The sequence below is a fragment of the Diaporthe batatas genome, assembly GCF_019321695.1.
Source record: "Diaporthe batatas strain CRI 302-4 chromosome Unknown Contig00020, whole genome shotgun sequence".
Lineage (NCBI taxonomy): Eukaryota > Fungi > Ascomycota > Sordariomycetes > Diaporthales > Diaporthaceae > Diaporthe > Diaporthe batatas.
Genome location: NW_025408567.1, coordinates 268,746 through 290,003, shown reverse-complemented (window position 1 = coordinate 290,003; position 21,258 = coordinate 268,746). Strand labels below are relative to the sequence as shown.

At 56.4% G+C, this 21,258-nt stretch overlaps 8 protein-coding genes across 8 annotated transcripts; 3 read left to right on the top strand and 5 right to left on the bottom strand.

The window, feature by feature from the left end:
* Positions 1-155: 155 nt before the first annotated feature.
* KVR01_012534 (uncharacterized protein) lies at positions 156-3,100 on the bottom strand. Its single transcript, XM_044794904.1, has 3 exons — positions 2,590-3,100; positions 1,374-2,525; positions 156-1,316 (listed from the first exon to the last, which is right to left on the bottom strand). The coding sequence occupies exons 1-3, from the start codon at positions 2,935-2,937 to the stop codon at positions 441-443; spliced, it is 2,376 nt and encodes a 791-aa protein (XP_044638345.1). The 5' UTR covers positions 2,938-3,100; the 3' UTR covers positions 156-440.
* Positions 3,101-3,126: 26 nt separating this feature from the next.
* On the top strand, positions 3,127-5,169 carry KVR01_012683 (tRNA methyltransferase TRM7). Its single transcript, XM_044788389.1, has 2 exons — positions 3,127-3,473; positions 3,564-5,169. The coding sequence occupies exons 1-2, from the start codon at positions 3,371-3,373 to the stop codon at positions 4,640-4,642; spliced, it is 1,182 nt and encodes a 393-aa protein (XP_044638494.1). The 5' UTR covers positions 3,127-3,370; the 3' UTR covers positions 4,643-5,169.
* KVR01_012667 (uncharacterized protein) lies at positions 4,786-5,384 on the bottom strand (the record flags this gene model as incomplete). Its single annotated transcript, XM_044794206.1, has 2 exons — positions 4,786-5,087; positions 5,147-5,384. 2 exons carry the CDS (start codon positions 5,382-5,384, stop codon positions 4,786-4,788), a joined length of 540 nt encoding a protein of 179 aa, XP_044638478.1.
* Positions 5,385-7,135: 1,751 nt separating this feature from the next.
* KVR01_012656 (uncharacterized protein) lies at positions 7,136-8,263 on the top strand (the record flags this gene model as incomplete). The annotated part of the gene is made up of 2 exons (XM_044794649.1): positions 7,136-7,465; positions 7,568-8,263. The coding sequence occupies 2 exons, from the start codon at positions 7,136-7,138 to the stop codon at positions 8,261-8,263; spliced, it is 1,026 nt and encodes a 341-aa protein (XP_044638467.1).
* A 1,066-nt stretch (positions 8,264-9,329) lies between these two features.
* Positions 9,330-9,709, bottom strand: KVR01_012663 (uncharacterized protein; the record flags this gene model as incomplete). The annotated part of the gene is made up of 2 exons (XM_044794893.1): positions 9,330-9,500; positions 9,596-9,709. The coding sequence occupies 2 exons, from the start codon at positions 9,707-9,709 to the stop codon at positions 9,330-9,332; spliced, it is 285 nt and encodes a 94-aa protein (XP_044638474.1).
* A 1,890-nt stretch (positions 9,710-11,599) lies between these two features.
* On the bottom strand, positions 11,600-16,520 carry KVR01_012540 (uncharacterized protein). Its single transcript, XM_044786092.1, has 2 exons — positions 14,535-16,520; positions 11,600-14,358 (listed from the first exon to the last, which is right to left on the bottom strand). The coding sequence occupies exons 1-2, from the start codon at positions 14,882-14,884 to the stop codon at positions 12,351-12,353; spliced, it is 2,358 nt and encodes a 785-aa protein (XP_044638351.1). The 5' UTR covers positions 14,885-16,520; the 3' UTR covers positions 11,600-12,350.
* Positions 16,521-16,595: 75 nt separating this feature from the next.
* KVR01_012607 (uncharacterized protein) lies at positions 16,596-16,850 on the top strand (the record flags this gene model as incomplete). Its single annotated transcript, XM_044781877.1, has 2 exons — positions 16,596-16,659; positions 16,693-16,850. 2 exons carry the CDS (start codon positions 16,596-16,598, stop codon positions 16,848-16,850), a joined length of 222 nt encoding a protein of 73 aa, XP_044638418.1.
* A 2,086-nt stretch (positions 16,851-18,936) lies between these two features.
* On the bottom strand, positions 18,937-20,642 carry KVR01_012537 (uncharacterized protein). The gene is made up of 2 exons (XM_044792030.1): positions 20,255-20,642; positions 18,937-20,207 (listed from the first exon to the last, which is right to left on the bottom strand). The coding sequence occupies exons 1-2, from the start codon at positions 20,571-20,573 to the stop codon at positions 19,054-19,056; spliced, it is 1,473 nt and encodes a 490-aa protein (XP_044638348.1). The 5' UTR covers positions 20,574-20,642; the 3' UTR covers positions 18,937-19,053.
* Positions 20,643-21,258: the final 616 nt, after the last annotated feature.

Sequence of the window (21,258 nt, the reverse complement as noted above, 5' to 3'; positions counted from 1 at the left end):
CTGTTCGTATATATAGACATGCATTGAATTTCACTCAAGGTAATGTATATACACAGAGTTGGCATCAGTCTTCGCCTTCAAATGGCTTATATTTCAAGTCCGGATTTGCGCCGTTGTGGGCACCGTTCACAAGGCCTTGTCTCGCCCGTAGGACTCAGTATCGGTGCAAGGTCTTGCTGTTTACTTCAATATCATGTTTTACCCTCAACCCACAAGTAGGGAAGAACGGAGGATGGCGATACGTGATGGACTGTGATTACGTAGGAAGACAGCTTGTATGTAGGTGCAAGAGGACGTGGTGACGACGGGCATTCAACGGGAACAGCAATAGCACACGATTTGGACATCAGCTTGTTACCATAATACCACGAACGTGGTTGGGTCAATTCAGTCAGGCATCAAGACCCAGGGTATCTCAAAGCACACCCGCCGTAAACCCCTCAGTCGTCCAAATCCAACCCGCTGACCTGCCCCAAGAAGTTGCCCTTGACGCCGTCCCTCAGCAGCTCGTCCATGTCCACCATCCCCCCCGCGATGTACCTCTCGCTGACGCCGGCATTGACCCGCCTCGAGAGCAGCTCGCGCAGCTGGGCCCTCAGCGCGCCCAGCTCGGCCTTGGACGTGGCCCTCGCCTCGTCCTGCTTGGCCTTGCGGCCGCTGCCGCGCCCGCCCCACTTGCCCACCTGCTCGAGGTCCTCCGAGTCGTACTCGACGCCGAGCTCCTCGGCGGCGTTGCGCATCCAGTCGTCCTCCTTGCTGCCCTTCTCCTTGGCCAGCTGCGCGTCCGCGATCCGCTTCGCCAGCGTCACCCGCTCCTTGAGCCGCCCCACCAGCCGCCGGTCAACGTCGATGGTGCGGATGAAGAAGTCGCTCTTGCGGCTCAGCCCGGACCCGGGCCTCGCCGTCGCGTGCACCTTGGCGATCAGCCGCCGCGTCGACACCACCTCCTCGGGCGCGCACAGCAGCACGCTCAGCCCGGACTGCGAGGCGCGGGCCGTACGGCCTGATCGGTGCACGTAGGCGTCTGCGGCGCGCGGCACGTGGTAGTGGATCACGACGTCGATGCCCGGGATGTCGAGACCTCGGGCGGCGACGTCAGTGGCGAGAAGGATGGAATGGGTCCCTGGCTTGGCGCTTGTGAAACGCTCAACGGAGCGTAGTCTGGCCTTCTGGGCCATTTGTGAGTGGAGGGCGTGGACTGGGAGGTTGAGGTTCTGCAGCATAGGCAACAGTCGGCGCACTGAGCCGATCGAGTTGCTGAAGACTAGGATGCGTTGTGTCGGCTGGAGCAGGATGAGAGAATAGAGGTACAGATCCTGCAGAAGATTAGCCACTGGATTTTGACGGCCATCAATGGAACGTTTTGGACATACCTTCTCCATCGCGCCACATTCCACCAGGCCCTCCTTGAGGCCCTGTGCCATCTGAGCGACTGGATTAACATCGACGAACTTGGGCTTCTCTTCCCGGAAGTTTAACTTCTTTAAAAGGTATTCCATGGACTCTTGTGTATCCATCAGGTTGGATTTTCCCTTCCCTGCCAGCTTCTGCTGGAGGTTCTTGTTGAATGTGGCAGAAAAGACCAGCGTTTGTCTTGGGAAGAGTTCGGGTCCCTCATCGTCCTCGTCAACCTCCATTCTATCGATGGCCTTCAAGATCTCCTCTGCCTCCTTGAAATGACCATCCGTGAGGAGACGGTCGGCCTCGTCAACCACTAGGAAACTGACCCTCTTGAAGGAGTCCAATATGTCGGTGCTGGAGCTGAGGACTTCCCACAGACGGCCTGGGGTTCCGATGACGATGTCTGCCTTTTCGAGCTGCCGTTGTTGCTTGTGCACAGACAGACCACCCGTGACCGAACAGATGTATGGAGGTGTGGTGAGGCCTTCGCAAAGCGCTTTGATGTGGTTTGTAATCTGATGAGCCAGCTCCCTGGTCGGCGACATGACCAAGCCTATTGGCGATTTCTTGTCTCCGGATTTGCCCGCCCCCTGCCTCGAAAGCCACGCCTCGACAATGGGTATTGCGAACGCCAGCGTTTTTCCGGAACCAGTCGATGCCTTCCCGATGACGTCGTGTCCAGCGGTTATCTTTCGTATAGCTGCAGACTGTATGTCGGTCGGTTTTGTGAACTTGAGCCGTGCGAGACAGGCGATCATCTGCGGCGACAGATCGAGGTTCGACCATTTCGACATGTCCACGTCCTCGCCGGCATCGTCTACAGCAGCATCTTTAGCCGAGGCAAATACATTGCTTTCCAGTTCCTGGTCCTCCTCTGTCAGGCTTATTCCTTTGTTCTTTTTCTTCTGCTGTTGCTGCGTCTTTTCCTTCTTCTGCGTCTCTTGTGCCTCCTTGGTTACATCTTTTTTGGTTTTGCTCTTGGTGGCCGGCGTCACGACGGGTTCTGAGGGAGAGGTCTCTTCGCTTTCCTCGTGTGAAGGGCTTTCTACCGGATCATCTCCAAAGCCTTCGAACTCGTCGCCATCGTCCTCGACAGGGGCAGGGGCGTCGTCGTCAGCGGTGACCTCGTTCGACGTTAGCGGCCCTGTTCAAGGCGTGGCAGCAGAAGCAGTAAGAGGGATGGCTTACAAACTTGACAACGTTTCCATTGCGCACGATGTCGACGCCTGAAATCTCCTCGAGGCCGAAGAAACCTTCGGCATCATTGAACATCTCAGGCAGGTCGACGGGCTTCCATGCCAGCGAGTTTGCGTCGACAACGCGCTTTGGTTTGGAGGCTTTGGAGGCTTTGGAGGCGGGTGCCTGCTTCCTCTTCTTTACGGGCGCATTGGCTACCGCTTGTCTTTTCCTCTTTTGCACCATATTGATCTCGTAGGGAGGTACTGGTGGAGTGGCGAATTGGTTTCTTGACAGCAAAGGTGAGGATGAAGAGGGTGGTTGCGCAGGCGGTTGTCTGCTCCTGCAACACTTCTCCATGCACGCAGAAAAAAAAATGCACCTGGAAGGCCAGCTCTAGGTGGGGGTCGATCCGCACGAACCACGAGCTTAATTCAGCCCTACGGCCACAGGCCTCACCAACGTCTGTTAGTGAGCAACTTGCCTGCCTAGGTTTTCCGCAAACGATATTGGCTGGGAAATCTCGTTGTTTGGGCGGTCAATACTAGAGTGTTATATGTTGATTTCCCCCAGGTAGATCCAGTCTGTCAATCGTCTGTAAGCAGCTGCACACTCACGGGCCCGAGCCCATGCTTAACGCGGACTTAGCCAGTGCCTCGGCGGACCCTTGCGAGCTGCAGACCCTGGCAGCCTGGCCTGAGGGGAAATTTTTGGCGGGTAGCCTTGAAGCAGCCCAACTACCCGCCGGCACCTTCAAGAACACTCTAGATCCCAAACAGTTCTCACTTTTGCCATGGGGAAATCTTCAAAGGACAAGCGAGATGCTTACTACAGGCTCGCCAAGGAGCAAGGCTGGCGAGCTCGAAGTGCATTCAAGCTGCTCCAGCTCGATGAAGGTCGGTTCATCAACACGCTGCAGCCTTTCTCCACGACCCTCTCGCCGCTGTCGAGTTCATGAAACGTGCATACACTGACAGCCTCCACAGAATTCAATCTGTTCGAGGACGTGACCCGGGTGGTGGATCTCTGCGCAGCACCAGGTAGCTGGTCGCAGGTCCTGTCTCGGGTGCTCATCAAGGGCGAGAAGTTTGGCCGCTCAGCATGGCAGGACAAGGAGGCCCAGCTGCGGCAGCAGATGTTGCGTGTCTTTGCCCCGGATGCAGCAGTGCCCGTCGACGTCAACCAGGGTGCCGAAGAACTTAAGCCGCGCAAAGACGTCAAAATCGTCTCCATAGACCTGCAGCCCATAAGCCCGCTGCCAGGAATCGTCACCCTCCGCGCCGACATCACCCACCCAGCGACCGTCCCTCTGCTCCTAAAAGCCCTGGACCCCGAGTACGACGCCAGAAAGAGGAGCCAGCAGGCCTCTCACCCTGTGGACCTGGTCCTGAGCGACGGCGCGCCCGACGTGACCGGCCTGCATGATCTGGACATCTACGTCCAGTCGCAGCTACTGTTCGCAGCCCTCAACCTGGCCCTGTGCGTCCTGAAACCAGGCGGAAAATTCGTGGCCAAGATCTTCCGCGGCAGGAACGTCGACGTGCTGTACGCCCAGCTAAAGCTGTTTTTCGAGCGAGTCGTTGTGGCCAAGCCCCGCTCCTCGAGAGCCAGCAGCATTGAGGCCTTCATCGTCTGCCTCAACTTCCAGCCTCCACCGGGATTCATAGCAAGCCTAGACGAGCCGCTGGGTGTTGGACACAAGCTGCCGCAGATGATCAGGGAGAGGACCGACAGCCTGCCCATCATTGCAAAGACGACGATGCAGAACCCGGCTACGGGTGCTTGGGACGTGGCCCCAGAGCCTAGCTCCAATGTCCGGCCAGATGGCGTGGTTGAAGTCGAGATTGATGATCAGACATATGGCGAAACGCAGGACGTACGATGGATTGCACCCTTCATCGCATGCGGGGATCTCTCTGCCTTTGACTCTGATGCGTCGTATCAGTTGCCCGAGGGTCACGTTACTCTGGATCCGATTCAGCCCCCTACGGCGCCACCCTACAAGCGAGCTATCGAGATGAGGAGGGCAGCCGGCGGGGCATATGGCAAGACAGTGAAGTGTTGATTACAATCTAATAACAATTCCCGGCTCCCGACACCAATACCTCTAAATCTATCAAGTCCAGCACCCAGCAGCATCTGAGGGCCTGGTAGGCTCCCCCTCTACATGCAGCGAACAACCGGCGTCATGGACATACAGCGAGGTATTCAGTGACTAGAGGCCGGGCCGTTCTTCTCCAAAAGCTTCAAGTTGGGGTTTTTGTTGGTTGCGAAGAAATCATGAGCGTCAAAAATTTTGGCGTACAGCTTCTCACTCTCGGGGCTGCTCGCGAGGATCCACAGAGCTCTCAGCTCCGGCCAACCCTCCACGATCTCGTTCATGCACTTCATCAGGAACGTACCCAAGCCCTTCTGCTGATGCTCCGCGAGGACATACACGTCCGTCAGGTACCCGAACGTGACGCGGTCCGTGATGAGCCTTGCTGCTCCGATCATTGTGCGTTTCTGGTCTACCGGTCGGCAACGTCAGTCCCGGCCATCCCACCAGACGCGGTACAGGCTACCATACCTTTAATAGGCTGCCCCGAATTCTCGGGCTCAAGCGAATAGATACCGATGATTATGCAATTGTCGACCATCGTCTGCAAACGGTCCTCCGGCAGGGCCGTAGCCCACCAGAGCATGTCCGAGCCGAGCGCGGAGTTCAGGGCGTCCAGTTGCAGCAGGCCAGGGTCGGTGGAGCACAGATAGGTCCCGGCTGCACCGTCGCCATAGGTCCAGGTCCTGTCTTCTGGAGACGCCATCATGAATCAGGGGGGGGGTTGAGACGCGTGGCAATGCAAATTAAGTCCTCCCGCCGTAATGTACAACGTCTTGATGCATCCAGCTGGCCTTTCCGAGTTCCTCCGTCTCGAAGCCCATAGCATAACCCCCTTACGCCATTGCGAGTGGATGACTCACGTAATAGCGACTAATGGTGCAGGCCACTGCGCAGTGCGCACCCTGAGTTGACAGCGACATGCCCGCCCCGCACCGGCTCTCGGCAAAGCACTCGTATTTTTACGATACTTAAAAGTACCAGCAGATTGTGAATCGACTGGCCTCTGTTGGGCAGCGATTGAGCAACTCTATGAAAATAGACGCGGCATCCAGGCGTTTGACCTCGATCCGAGGTCACGGAGCCGCTACTCATGCGTTAGTTTGAGGTGTCCAGACGCCATACTACGTACGACTCGGATGTATACGCGTACACACGCGTACCGTCTATGCGAAAGCGACGGTCGGATCGTCCGAGGGGCCTAGCGCGGTGGGTGATGATCAAGTTTCGCTCAAAATTAACTTAAAAGAGAAAGTTTGCACACACGCTCGGTAAGTGGGATGACGGCCCTGTCCGCTTGCTGCCAAGAGGCAGCTCTTGTGCAGCTCGCTCGAATAGGGCAGGTTTTCCCGGTGGGGGTTAAACTGGTCCCGGTGCGACTACTTTGGCCCTGCTCAGCATCCTCAGCCATTTTTGTACCAGATTAATAACACTTCTCAGACCGACTATCGGCAGGTCTCACCGACATGATCCTTGAGAAGGGTCGTGACAAAGTGCAGGTCGGAGATCGTACAGCGCCAGCGATGATATTCACAGCAATTCTGAATCGACACTGACAAAGGAATTACCAACATAGCCCCCTGCTGAGCTCGACTTTATGCTGTGTTAGAGCTGAAATGCGCAATGCCAATTTCTTTTCTTGAACCCCCTGTCGAATCGTTAGAGTTCGCAGGATAGCGGCAGAGCAGAAGCTGGGTAAATTGATGCCTTGCTCGTTGATACCTTATAAGAACCCCAGGCCTAGTCGCCCTGTGCACCCCATAGGGGGCGTCTCGCCACGAAAGTGGCCCGCAGCCTGGGCCAAGAGTTACGAGTCTCACTCCCGATCCGGATCAGCTGCTTTTTATGAAGACGTGTATTCCTCCTCTGGTCCTGCGTTGGGATCCACGGGTTTCGGATGACACGAACCCGCGTGGCATGGTATCAATCGAAGAAGCCGCCGCAAAGATGTTGCGCAGAAGCCACAAGAAGTCAAGGCGAGGATGTCTTGAGTGCAAAAGACGACACATCAAGGTTTGTGATGCCCATTTCTGTCATAGAGCACTACACGGTGGGCCTGGTGGAGAGAGATTTCGGAAGCTTGGGCTGGAGACTGCGTTTTGGGCCTCGGTTCGAACACACATTTGATAACTAATCAAGGACCGTAACGACCGCGGACCAAATGACAACTAACTCTACTCTCTACAACAGTGTGATGAGACTCGGCCAAACTGTCTAAACTGTGGCATAGCAGAACGTTCATGTCAGTACCCAGCAAGAAGCGGTGCTGCGTCGCCCCCAGCCCAGCCGGGGCAGAGATCCCCTGTGAGCAGCGCAGCGCCATGTCCAACATCAGCCTCAGCCCTCTCGCCACCGTCTCCGCCTGTATCAGCCAATCGAGGGCTAGGAGAAGGTCTCACAAGACCAAGACCGACGGTATTCACAGCAAGAGGCTCCGGTGGGGACGATCCGAACGTCAACATGGCACATCTGGAGTTGTATCATCACTTTTCAAACCCGCCCTCTAGCAACTATTTCTTCTGCCTCGCAACCCCGGAAATGGCGGACGCCATGAAAAACAGCGCCCTAGAGCACGCTGTACATGTACCTTACCTAATGCACCAGCTGCTGGCGATATCAGCTCGCGACAAGAGCAGGCGGGCAGCTGACGGCGACAAGAAGGCCTCCTACCTCCAACTAGCAGTACAGCTCCAGAACCACGCCCTCGCCCTGTTCGACGCCTCAAACCCGGGGCCTTTGCCCTCGCCATTGCCAACAGGATCAAGGCAGAGCACGCCGACCCTAGCCTTTGCGTCGATGCTGGGCACGCACGCGCTGTGCGACACCCTGGCCGCCCTCGAAGCGCAGCCAGCCGCACCGCAGGGGCAGGGCGAGGCGGACGAGTGCCAGCAGCGCGGCTCGCTACAGGACTTCCTCCTCAGGTGGCTCGAGTACGTCCGGCTCCACCGCAGCGCGAGCACGCACGCGCTGGCCGCGGCCCACTCCTCGTCAGAGCTGCGGCCGCTCCTGGCAAACGGCCGCGCGATGGTGGAGAGGCAGCCCGCCGGCCACGAGACCGACGCCCTCCTCGCAAGGGTGGCGGCGCTCAAGGGCCTGTCGCCCGAGGTCCTCGCCGCGTGCCTGACGGCCGTGGACCTGCTCCAGGTCGCCATCGACTTGGGCAACGCGGACGCGCCACCCGGCTCCTCGTCGTCGTCCGCCGACGGCGTCAGCAGCATCAGCAGCAACAGCGGTAGCACTACCACCGCCGATACTAACAGCACCTCTCCTCCCGTCTCCTCCAGTCCCGAACATCTCCCCATCTGGTGGGCCCTCTCCGTCCCCGGCGCCTTCCTCGACGCCCTCGCGGCGGGCCTGCCCGACCTCGTCGCCGTGCTGGCCTACTACGCCGTGCTCCTGCACCGCGCGCGCTCCTGCTGGGCCGTCGGCCCCGCCGCGGGGACCAGGCTGCTGCAGGTCCTGACCGCACACCTCGGCCTCAAGTACACGGAGGTGCTGGCGTTTCCGCGCAGGGAGCTCGGCCTGGGGCATTTCGGGGCCGTCTATGAGGCCGGGCTCGTGGACTGGCCGGGGCGATCGGCCATCTAGGACACGCACGCCATCGGCGTTGGTTTTGTTTTTTTTTACACGGGGATAGTGAGGTCCGGATAGGTGGATAATAATTATGCGGTGGGAAATCTTCTGTGATTATTTGGGATGCACATAAGGCGTTTGGTGCTCGGTATACCCGCAGTCGGCATAAAAGTCCGTGGTTGTGGGAAGGCGGGTTGAGATGTTCCCAGGAGTAAACAATATGTCTCCTGTTATCGTGTCGGCTACCGACGCCTCTATCTCGGACCTTGGCCGTGATTGTCGATTTCCCGCAAGTCAGAACTACAACATTGTATAGTTCTGCAAGAGCAGACTACGACGCACAGAATCATTCGGAAAGGTGGAAGTCCACTCCACGATGGAAATTATTCAGACTATTCATCTTGCACGCGCTGACGAAAGAGGCAACTGTAGTGGGCGGTATACCGAGTTCAAGGTATCTTTTCTTGATACAAGCATGTGAGCTCACCCACTGCCCGCTGCTATCACAATCCAGCCGCTGAGCTTGCCAGCGTGATATCCTCACCGGCAAGCTCCGCGACCGTGCGGCATGGGGAGGACCTCTTTGGGAAAACACTCGGACCATCGAGTCAGTCCAGGAGGAGCCCTTTTGGTCGCTTAATACGGGTGATCAGCCGGAAATGGTTAATCACAGGGGCTACGATGGCCCTGGCTAGATTTCCGCGGAGAATCACAGGAAAGCTTGAGTGGTCGAGGTGCGTCCTGGCAAGGCTTGTATGCGATGACTTCTAAGCGAGATGGTACAGGACTTCATCCGCCCAGTATGCGTTCAAAACGACCCTTGTATTCTCCATGGTGACCAGTTCCTACCTAGCCTCTTGTTTCTTGGGTTCAACCAAGTAAAGGAGCTCTCGGTTAAGACAGTATTGCGCAATGGATTCATCACTCATTATGTACATATCAAACGTGTTCCAAATCCACCCAGCTTTCCTTTTCTTCAGCAGCAATTCAAACCCATCTGTCGTCCCCCGCCCCTGACAGGCCTCCGACCAATTCTCGCCTGGCACATGACCATTGGGTTATTCCCTATCAAACGCCCCTTCTACTCCTTGTAGCAAGGCGTGCGGCCCTGAGCAGTGATGAAAGAAATACACTCGTACTTGCCACCGGCGTTGCAAGCCGTACCAGCAGAACCGTCGGGGTTGCTGGTACCGTCTGCGCGGTGAGCGCCGGAGCAGATAGCCGTGCAGTCGAGGTTACCAAAACTGGCGTCCTAATATTTGTTGCCACAAGAAAGGGCACTTGTTAGTATGATGTTTCCTCTTCGTGCTAGAACTCGGTAGGGGTTCTGTATGGTTGGTTGCTTACCGAGTAGACACAGCAGTGGCTGCTGTCTTGGAACATGCACTGGCAGTATGTGCAAGCCTGTGCCGTGATGGCACTGGCGAGCAGAACGAGGCCGAGGCGGACGATGGCGACCATTTTGAAGATTGGAAGGGGATTGTTGGCGTAACAAGTAGAGGGCTAGAAAACGGCTGAGGATGTGTGTGTCACAAACCAGCCAGCCCGAGTGGAAAACTACGACCGACCTTTTATATTGCACCAGAGGAGTTGGAAGGCATTATCGAAATGCCATGTCTAATCTGCCTTCTCCTGCGTCTGTGGAGCTCCTTCGGGCTGGAAGCTCCCTCCTCCCGATAACGATGAGCCGCCCGTCCGCCTTCTTTGGTTGCCCTGGAGCCCATGCTGGTGACCGCTCAACGTCCATACCAGACTATCGGGTCCCGATGTGACCCTTCCGGCGAGAGCAGCATGGCCCTGACTCGAATATCAGGCACAGGTGGCAGAGTACACGTCCAGGTAGGGTGATGGTGGAGAGCCGGGGTACGGGCATTTGTGGGTTGGTGTCGCATTTGGGACCGAGTAGATATGGAAGGGGGAAGCTTGAGTATCGCGGGACACGCTCATAGGTAGCCCAAAAAGCTAACTATCAGCAAGGCGAGCCCATGCTCCTCTCAGCCTTATACACAGCCGCACCCGTTTGCCAAGAGAAGGAGTATGTTTAAGGTTATTCCTGGGCGTGCAGTAGCCGCAACCATTCCGATCGCTCTTCAGCCCTTTCGCTTTCGAAATCAGTCAGATCAAGGGGAAACTCGGCCCATTGTAGTACGAGCACTACTTTTGATCCATGTCTGCCGTGGGACTACTTGCGGGTCATGGTCGAGCGGGTGAGCTTTCCCATCAATAGGAGCCACACCATCCTACGGTTGCAATGCAGCCCACGTGCTGGGCCAGCGAGCCGAAGTACTACCACAGCTGGAGCGGTGCGGTATGCAGTAGCTAGACATGCATTATTAGGCTTGCATGTGCACATTATCGTGCTAGCAGTAAACTCACTGCAGATGTTGAAACATGGCATCAATGATACGACTTTTCAGCAAGCTCGTCAACAATACGTGTCGATCGATGCTCACCACTCAAACAAGCACCAATTTTTATTTCATGCATGGGTAGGGAGGAAGGGCACACAGGGGAGCCAAAGGGGAGCCAACGACCCTCTGACCAGGATATGCTCCGATGTCATATTGTCTAGTGCTGAGAACCCGTCGGGATCGAGTCAGAACTCGCGTGTGCCGTACAAAGTATTAGTGTATAAAGGCTCGGATAGCTGCCGAGACCCCACAAGATGGCAGGTCTCGCGGGTGAGGACATGTCAACTGGTACTTAAGTATATGTGCATACGACATTTGATCATGGGATACACCTACATAGAGAGATCCCATTTTAGCCTGCTTCACTTCGTGTATAGTAGTCAAATTAAGCCCCATGAGTGAGATCTCGTGTCGCTATATGCAAACAATCTCCAGGTACATGCTGCAGACATGAACTTGGAGCAACTTCAAGACCCACATGGACTCCTACTGTAGCCGCAAAGAACAACCAAAGCGGGCCGCAGCGATCCCTGGTTGGGTGGGGGAGAATGGTGATCCTTAGCATATCACATGAACTCAAGATCTGGTCAGCCAGGAAGAGAACCTTGACGGAGATGAGGTGATCGAATCGATTCATGGAACGTCTCTATTTGGGCTGTGAAGAAAACATGCACATGGGTCTTTCCATCACTGGGCCTCGAGCCAGGCTGGACTTCCGCCCGGCACGATCAAGTGCACATGTGATGCATGGTGGCGCTTCGCCGCAGTCAACTACACGGACATAGCACATGTGCAGGGAGACCACCACGATTTCCCGTGTTGTGTACGTAGAGAATCAAACATGCAGTAAGACATACCACAAACATGCTGCGATGGACATGTGTCGATCGAACAGGCTTGAAGCATGCCAAGGTGTTGAGAACTACAATCCATGGAGGGTGATGTTGATGGCATTGCAGACATGTCTATATAACAGGAGGGTATTTTAGACGGAAGCTGCTACTTATGCAAGATCGAGACGTGACAATGGACAAGATGGAAAGTAGGAGGAAGGAGAAGTGAGAAAAGAGAAATGCCCAACTGATTCCCTCGAAGATGCCTCGCTTGTTTTTCGTCCGACCCATCAATCATCTACAGCGTAATGATAATCCTGAAAAGAAAAATACATAAACACCCACTTCAAACCCCCACGCACCACAGTGATACCTACAGTATCTACATTGGTAGGATGAGTGTGGTTGTCGTGGTTTGATGTGGGCGCGGAGCGGACAGACGACGCCATCAGCCCTCGGCATTGCTTCATTCTTTTTTGCGCGAATGATCTTCCTTCGCGCCGCCGAGGTCTCATGTGTGTCACAGCTCTATGCTTTTGGCAGGCGTTCGTAGCCGCCCATTCATACCGTCCACACACGGTGGGTGGGTGGTGAGTTGTTGGTAATAAGCACGCGCTTTGAGCACGCCATATGTCGTGAGCGTGGTTGAAATGCGGCTCAACTGCCGCCCCTGCACCCACAGGGGGGGGGGGGTTGATTAACGACCGCACTGTTGAAATGGCCGCTTTCGACCACCCTCCCAGTAATTCGAGCTTGATCTCTCAGAAGTCTCGGTTGTTGAACCAGTGCTGTTCGTGAAAAGAACCATGTACCCAACGAAATTGCGACGCAGGTCTGAATGCGACCTGTTCGATCCATTCAGTCCGCCATGCTCGCCATACCCGCCGTGGGCGCGAAACCCCCGCCGTAACCCATCGCCTCGTCAGAACTTCCGCTGTCGTCGCTGCCGTCGGCGTCGTCACCCTGACTGCGTGGCGAGTGCATCCCGCTGGGCACGCCGCTACCGCCGCTCGTGTCTAGGTCCATGAGACCACCGTCTCCGCCGCCCGCGCCGCCCCCGGCTCCAGAGACGACGTAGCTGCCGGATGCAAGGCCTCCCATGCCGGTGCCGGCACCTCCGCCTCCGCCCAACGCAAGGAGACTTGAGCGCCTGGGCCCGGCCGCGCTAGCCAGGCCCGTCAGGCTTCCGGAGCGACTCATGGTGGCGGGCTTCTCGGGCAGCTTCTTGAGCAGGCCCGTGGAGATGTCGAGCATGCCCATCGCAAACTCGGTCAAGCCGCGGCCCTCACCGGGTTTCGATGAAACCGAAAGCGTCCAGCGGTACTCGCCCAGGCGGCGGCGGTACCACTCGGCCTCTTCGCGGCCAGGGCTGGTCGCCCACAATAGCGAGCCGAAGGTTCCGATGAGCGCGAAGTTGGTTTTGGAAGCGAAGTACCAGAATGCGCGTAGGTGCGAGGGCGTTAGCCGGTTGACAAAGTCCATGGCCGAGATGAGCCGCGCCTTGGCAGCGTTGCGACAGATGTGAAGAATATAATTGTCGCTAGCTGACGGTGTTGTGGTGGAAGGGGCGCCCGAGTCGCTCGAAGACGGGGCCGGATGTGTCTGCGCCAGGGACCTGACGATGCGGCGATGGAGGGTGATCTCGGTGGCGAAGTAGGCCAGGTGCAGGTATCCAATGCTCGACAGGCGGTTGGAGTTCGCGCTGGCCACGGGTGTCTGGTACGTCGAATCCATTCGGATCGCCGCAGGGAGCGCCGCGTACCAGTCCTTCAGCTTCAGTTGAATCGGTTTGGCCAGCGAGAGCACGAGATGAGTCCCCTGCGACCCGGCGTTGTTGACGTTCTGCATGGCCTGCAGAGTATAGAATGTTTCGAGTATTTCGCTCATGATCTGTGTTAGCTGGACCATTTGCGAGAAAAGCGTACGACCCTTGTCGATGTCATCCTTTCCGTCTGCATCGTCCTCTTCCCACTCCGCATCGGGGAAGTCGTTCGGCCCCAGGAGCTGGACGGCCCACTGCGACGCCAATATGTGCGAAGGCCGCCCGTGCACCAGTGCACCCCATTTGTCTTGCATATACAGGCCCCAAGCAAGTCGTTTCCTCAGCCCCCGTTCCCATAGAGGTATCTTCCAATGCGAGCAGTCGAGATGCAAACCAAGTTCCTGTGCGATAGCGATTAATTGTGCCGTCGGCGCCCACTGGTCACCCTCTGGTCTTTGCGAAAGCAGCAGTCCAGCTTGGACAGTTGACAGCTTCGGTCGGTACATTGCATCGGCGAGCGTTGTGCGGACCAGCCTCTCTAGGCGCCTGACGTTGGGCCGAGGGAGGGGTGAGAGGTCGTCGTCCTGGTCCCACCAATTGATGGCTAGGATGTACATGGCGGCGAGAAGAGGCGGCGAGAATTCCCTAGGTGAGCGCTCATACTTCTCATAGAACACATTCTTCTGGATGATCGGGTAGGCCGGGTGGATGATGCGGAAGTAAAGGTCCACAAGCTTCTTCCCATGCGGCGCGACAATGCTCTCAATCTCGTCGATGTCATCGAAGATGTGCTCATACCCCGGCGTGTTCTTATCCGGGAGAAGCAAGAAGGTGTCATCGTCACTGACTTTCCGGAGCGTCCCTCGTGACAAGAGGCTTTCATCGTGGGGATCAAAGGTGGAGAGGTTGATCAGGGACGGCTCAAAGTCCGTCGTCGGTCCGACATACTGGCTGTACCGGTCTTCTTGCAGCCCAAGGCTACGCTTAAGAAGAGTCGGCCCCCCGAAGTTGGCCATCTCCTCGATGAAGGAATTACTGGCAGCGGTGCTGGACAAGCTGGAGTGTTGCTGACGTCCACTCCTGTTATCATACCTTCCAGGTGAGCTAGATTGGGCCAATCAAGTGTCAGTCAATGTGTGGTCACATATGGTACAAGGGGCCTGATCCCAGCAGAGACGTTCGCAAACGCAGATAAGACTAGCAATACGTCGCGGTCCGCGTAAAACTGGTAGGGGACGGGGTATGCGGACTGCTATCTGAGTGCGGGTAAAGTCACTGACCCTCTTTTGCTCCTGCTCTCACTATGATCGCCATGCAATTTGCGTTTCCGAGGAGGTGGGCTACCAACCAACGAGCACTCTGTGGCCCGAGTCCGGCAGGAAATACAGGCGTCGTCGTCGTCGCTCATCACGCACTTAATCCGGCGTAACTGGCAGGCCTCGCAGGGCCAGGCAGGAATTCCTGTCGAGGGGGAACCAACAGAGTCCGGGGTGTCGAAGCCGCTGTGGTTGTAGCTTCCGGAATATGTATCTGTGTGTATATTTCCAGGACGGCCGGTCGTCGAGAACCGTGTGGGCTTAGGGGCAATGGCTATAGGAGCCGTCCTGTAAACAGCGTTTGGCATCGACATATTGAAGGTCGAGAGAGAAAGAGAGGAACAAGGCCGGCAGCCACAACACCGTTCATTCGACTAATTCCCGGCAGCAGGTGTGAGCGATCACCTTTGCCCAGGGTGGTCCACGCAACACGGGCCTCGAAATGGTCCGGTTATCACTGCCAGAGTATATGCGTACCGTCTTACGGGGCTTGCTGGCCGCAAGACCAAAAATATTGGGGGTCCCCGCGTCGCACAGTGACGGTGATATCTCTCAGATAGGCGTCTTTGGGGGGGATGATTGCTTCGGTTGCAGATGGTGTGATGTAATTCGCCAGGCCAGTCCAGCTAAGGCAACCCAGGCGAGCACGATGCTGTCAGCGAGAAATGACAGCCAAAGAGTAGTGGCTTGTCCCCAAGCCAAAAGAGCAGCGCGACGGGGTACCGCGGTGGCAAAAGCCCTGTTGACGATGCCTGATAAGGGGAGCCCGTAGATAAGGACGTCCGGGGGGATGGGACGGGATGGACACCTGAGTCCAAGAGCCGCGGGGGATAAATATAATTCAAGGGACGGTCAGGTACCCAAGAGCTTATCGCGTTGACGATATGCACGTCCCGTACCACGGGTGTACAAGATGCAGGCGCGACTACACTGTGCCCGTGCTATATGGTTGCCCGTTGACTGCGATATCTTGTAGCTATTGGGGACGCACAAGTGCCGCGGGCGTGAGTTGCAGGCCTGCAGGAACAAGCCACCCGTCTGATCTTATCACCGGGGACAGCTCCGCGCCACCAGCTTTTCGTTGGAAATGAGAGGGAGTCCGCGAGGAAATTGTGCCACAGCAGAAAGGAGGACCTGAAGTGCCCGAGTGCGCGATATGCTGGGCCAGGGCTAGGGGTTCCTGGATGATGATCGAAACCAGGATGAGATAAGCTTGGCTTATCTGTGTCATTTGTATTGAGAATTATTTCCGTCAGGCATAAGTCGTCTGGGCGAATGACAGCCTAGGTCTCGTGTCCGCGTATTGTCCTCCCTGGCCGGCGATAAGGTATGCAAGAGGATGCAACAAAAGTAAATGAAGAAGGATAGCGTGCAGCTGGAGATGACAGGAAGTAAGGAGGGTGTTTCTGGAAAGGGTGGGAAAGGAAAGCATGTGAGAATGACGGTATGGTGGTCAAAGAAAGAGGTGAGATGTTCTACCCGTCCCACGAACACCCGGGAAATTCGGGCTCACAAGTGTGCCAGGCGGAACAGGGCAAGACCTTGGGTACTACGTATGGATATGGGGGGGGACTCAACGGTCCAGGGCACAGAAATGCTTGTGATACAGTGATTTGGGCGGGTGAGCTAGAAAACCGGTCGTTCCCCTGCCGGGAAGCTATGGTGTTGGCAGTGCAATGAGACAGACTGGCTGCCCAGAGTCAGTCGCACGAGCGCGCGGCAGAGAGACATAGAACAGACTTCATCCATGTCAAGCTGTGCCGGGGCCCCGCCAAATTAGCCCCATCTCTGCGTGAAAGCAGAGGCGCAGAGGGCGGTGGTTAGCTGCGTGGCCACTGCGGTCTGTGGCCTGTGGCATGGGGCCCGATGATCGACCTCATCTTCAACAGACTCGGGGCGATGGTGGTGTTTCATGTCGGTCAGCGTTTACCAAGACTAAGAACGTTGCGCTGTGACGAGGGACTGATAACGGGCAGTCAAAAGCGTGACCTTTATCAAGGATGAAATTCATAATGACAATTGCAAATGTTCGGAAGCCGGCTGGGGCCGCCTCGGAAGCCCAAGTCGACAGGACTCAGTCCGGGCCGGGGTTGCTAACAGCAGGTGAGAAGGCCGGGGGCAGGTGTTTCGCGTGTGTTGGCAGCGAGGTTTGCAGGGCCCCATGCGGCTGAAGCTGGCAGGCGCGATACTGCAGGCAGCACATGGCATGTCGAGGATACCAGCGACACCGACGGCGACGGGGTGCGAAGAAATGCCGGAAGGGGAGTGGTCATTAGGTAACAGGGAAAGGATGGTGCCGGCACCCGCATAGAGAGTTGAGTTCTCGTCACGTAATGGATCGGAGCCGAGTCAGTGGAGGCGACCAATGCCTTGCCTTGTATTTCTGCAACCCAAATTCAACGTCAGATATGGGAGTCAGAATCGGCCAAGATTGGCGCCCAAGGCTGATGGAAAAGGCGGATGAATGCGCGTGCGATGGGCGGTCTCGGGGGCCCTGGAAGATGGACGGATTCGGCTGTATGCACCCATCAACGTCCCAGCCAAACTTGCCTCGCAATGCAGCCAGCACAGCCCGCGCAGCCAGCCTGGGGCAGCAGCAGGCAGGCTGCGCAGTCCGATAGGCCGACGACAAAGAGGCCCCCCTGTAATAGTGTAAAATATCCAGTGTAATGGTTCCCTAGTTATCGATAAGACGAACAAATGCAGACAGATGCAGGACATCGCATCTCATCGCGTCGAAATGCTCCGCAAGCGGCCGATCCACCGAATCGGAGGCCGGCCGATTAACACCATATGGTCAGTGGGGTCGCCGGTGACGCAGAATACGCTTGGAGCGGGTTCGAAGGCTGAGGGCTCTCTTGGACGGCGTGTGGTATTGTCCTGGTCTGGGATGGCGAATTCCACCCAATTCGGTAATCCCGATGTTGCTGATCAACAGGTATTCTGCAACAGTCGCTGGGCATGCAGCATGCTGCGCATCTCTCGAGAGGAGTCGAGACAGGGTTTCTGAAGTCACTGGGCGAGACAGCATTTACCCAGCAGCCCCAGCCACGGCTCGGATGTCGCGTGCCTGTTACTGTGTACATTGGGTAATGCACCCACGACAGGTGGAACGGGGCCGTACCCCCACGCTGGACGCTCGGTACAATGTACGTAGTGGTAATCAATTTGGCCGAAATGGCCACAAAACCTGCCAGGCGATGTGCTGGATCTAGGTTTGACGTAACGGCGTTGCTCATATTCACCCTTACACCCAGCAACCAGGCCACCTGGCAGCGGGGAAGACGCAGACAGGGTCTCAACACAGCTATGGGTCCTGGTCTCAGGAGAAATGCGTATCTCAGGGTCAGCCTGTGGGAAGTGTCATAGTGTAGTACGGAGTACTCGGGTTCACGTACCTGGGGCATGAAGCGGCAGGCGTGGGGTCAGGACGCGGGGTCTGGGGTCGACACAGACACGTATTTCCCAACGGTGCGTGCCTGTGTCTGGGTACGGGGCGAGCCGGGAACGACTGATGAGTGGCAGCATTTCCCAAGACGTCCGTTCCCGTGACGGTTGCAATATCGATCTCTGGACGCAGTCGCTGAATGTCATAATCGCATGACGACCCAGCATCAACATGCCTTTTGCTGCAAGGCATCATTAGCCTGCTAGGCCTCTTTCGTCTCGGGCTTGCACTGTATGTAGCATTCCGTGGGAGCCAAGGCTGGCGCACGTCTTCACCGCTTCAGGTGTGCCTGGCAAGGTTGTGCTTCTTTCCCAGCACCTTCTGGATTAGCAGGGCATTATCGAGGAGGACAGGGCATAGACGAATGGCAAAGCTACCTCTTATCAAACACAGTCTGTCCGACCGTGGGATTCTTGCGTCTGGCAGCTCCGAGCATCCCTTCGCTGGCGAGGTGGTTGGCTGGGTGGCTGGGTGGCAGACTGGGTGGTTGTCATGGGCCAGAGCATTGCTGCACTGGCTGATGCTTCGCTGACAGCAGCCAGGCCGTCTCTTGCGACTGGTGAATCGAAGGCATCGAGGTCAAGCAAACGATGCGGAGCAGTCATGTCGTACCATTGGGAATCCCACGGTCGTCGGTGCCCCGGATCCGAGATATGTGAGCCTGCCCGAGACGGTTACACTGGCAGGTATGGCCACTGCGTCTTCGTCGCTACGCTGACACGCACATGATCGCTCGCATGATGAGCCAAATGCTGGCTGACTTGTAAAAGGAGTATGGGAATTTCTCAATCGAGCACACGAGCTGGCAGGTGCGCCAACGCTTCTGGATACCTAGGTACCTAGGTACCTCAGGCACACATCTCTCGCCAGTTGCGGACCACCTGTCGACAGCAATTGCAAGTACATATGTACTGTACCGACCGACCTACCTTAGGCAGGTAGGTTAGGAACCTTCCGGCTCAAAGCAGGCACACTATGAGAATACCTCTTGTCCATGTCAAAAACACACCTGCCAATCCTGAGCTGAGTCCTGCCTCAGTACGAGCATCGTCCACAGTATCCACAGTCATCAGCAGAGCATGCAGTGAAGTCCGGCTCCGACCCTTCATCCCAGCCAAATTCGTCTCCGTCGTCATCATAATCTTGGTCATCGTCGAGATCTTCAGTCATGCCCCTCTCCTTTGCCCACAAGATCTTCACAGGGTCGGACAATGCGTCACCAGCATCCGTCAGCTGCTCACGAACCTCCAGCCTTCCTACCTGGGCGTGACGGATTTCCAGCTTCCCGTCTGGCCTTGATTTGACGAGCTCGATGATGTGATGGACGAGGGCGGCGAGGCGCGATAGAGCATCGACCTGTTCCCGTTCCCATGTCTTCACATCCTTGCGCGCATCTCTCACGGTGATATCCTCAAATGTGCCCCGGTTGTGATATGCCAGGATAAAGGTGGGGATCTGCGACACCCACAGCCGGGGGAGTTGGTCTGCAAATGTGTCTTCGGCCGTTGCCGCCTCTTTCTTCCGGATGGACCGAGTCTTGAGTTCGAAGATGCATTCCTGCTCGACCACTTTCCCAGCAGAGGACACCGTCAATTCAGAGGAGTTGGGTGGAACAACAGCAGTCACACGGCTCTGGTCGAGCAGTGCTGCCAATCCATCGACTGCACTTGTCGGGTTTCTCTCATCGGCATGAGGGTGCCTAGTATGAGTGCCATTCTCGTCTTCTTTCTTTGACCGCATGTATCCATCGCCCTCGAATCTCACAAGGAAGCGAAGTCCTCCAAACCGGTATGAGATGACCCGCTGGTGTGACACAGATCCCTTGACGTCGGTATCCCACGTGGTGTAAGCCTCTGGGAACGAGTGACCGTATCCTTGGATATTCGGGATGAGCTCACGCGGTGCGTTCTCCCGTCGAATGAAGAATACCGCCCCTTCGACAAGTTCCACCAAGAACCTAAACTGTTTGTCCTCACCTCGGATGAACCGCAGAAGGTTGCCGAGAGTACTGCCGCAGGCGACAACATCATTCTCTCTCGCGTGTCGAGCATTCTGAGCCAACACAGCAAGGACTGTGGGCTCCATGGGATGCTTCGGATAATGCGCGGCATTGGGGTCACGGAAGTACTCCCCGTCGTCAGGCTTGAGCTGTCGTGGCTCAGAAAGCGGCGTCCATCTCGCGGGTTTACCTACAAGCTTGTTAGGGAGGCCGAGCAGTAAAGACAGTTATGCTTACCCGGAACGGCAATTGTCGGCGTGGGTCTGTCCAACCAGTTGTATGAAGTCACAGTCACGCAGTCCGTGATGACGGACTCCGACTCATACGTTCCCGCTGCCTTGGTCAGTTCAGCCTGGCGGAGTGTAGAAAGAAGAGATCCCAGGGGAGGCTCGGCGGTTGGAGGCTGCACTGATGTGCCCGGCCCATAGTTTCCACGTGCAGATCTTCCACTGAACCCCTGGTAAGAACCTCTTGTGCGCTGGAACCCGCCCCGCCCGCGCCCTCTTCTGTTTTCTTCCCATGGCCTGCTGCTGTAAGAATCTCTGAAGCTCATCATAATTGGTATGCCCAGTCGTTGTTACCGGAAGACTATATTGACCGAGAAATCGCAAGATGCTGGTGGGAGACCTGTGTTGGCTGGTGGATGATTGACGCGGAATTAGGAGTGAGATCTGTCAGGTTCTGGTTTTGGAGCATATTTATGTTCAGAACCAATGCACTTGCCGGATGTGACCAGGATGAGTATCTCCTCAGACCTTTGGCTACCTCCCTCGGTTGGCTGGGTCTCGTTTGCCCTGCCTTGATGTGTTGGCCTCCTCGTGATGGTTACACAGGTGGCCCCACACCCACGAATATGCCTTGCCCATTCTGTGCTCCAGCAGCAGGCAGCGAGGGACGATCCCTGCGAAACGCGCGACTTGATAAATCTGAGAGACCATATTCGCCAATTTGTGCATTTCGAAATGCCCGAGGCCCGTTTTGCAAACCCATCGGAATGAGCTTCTGGTGGCACAGGGCTTGGCAAGTAGGCCTCATGCTGAGCCGCATGATCTGGCAATGCAGGAGATCCACCAAATCACCAACAGCCGGACGTATTCGACGAATAGCTTTCTGTTTTCCTTTGTCTCATTCCATGATTGGTCTGCCTAGGTAGTACAGGATTCTGTCAGGCTTTTTGCGAGGCTCTGACGTCTGGGTATATCTCTTCGTTTGATCTTGGGTACCTGGATTGGAAATTCAAC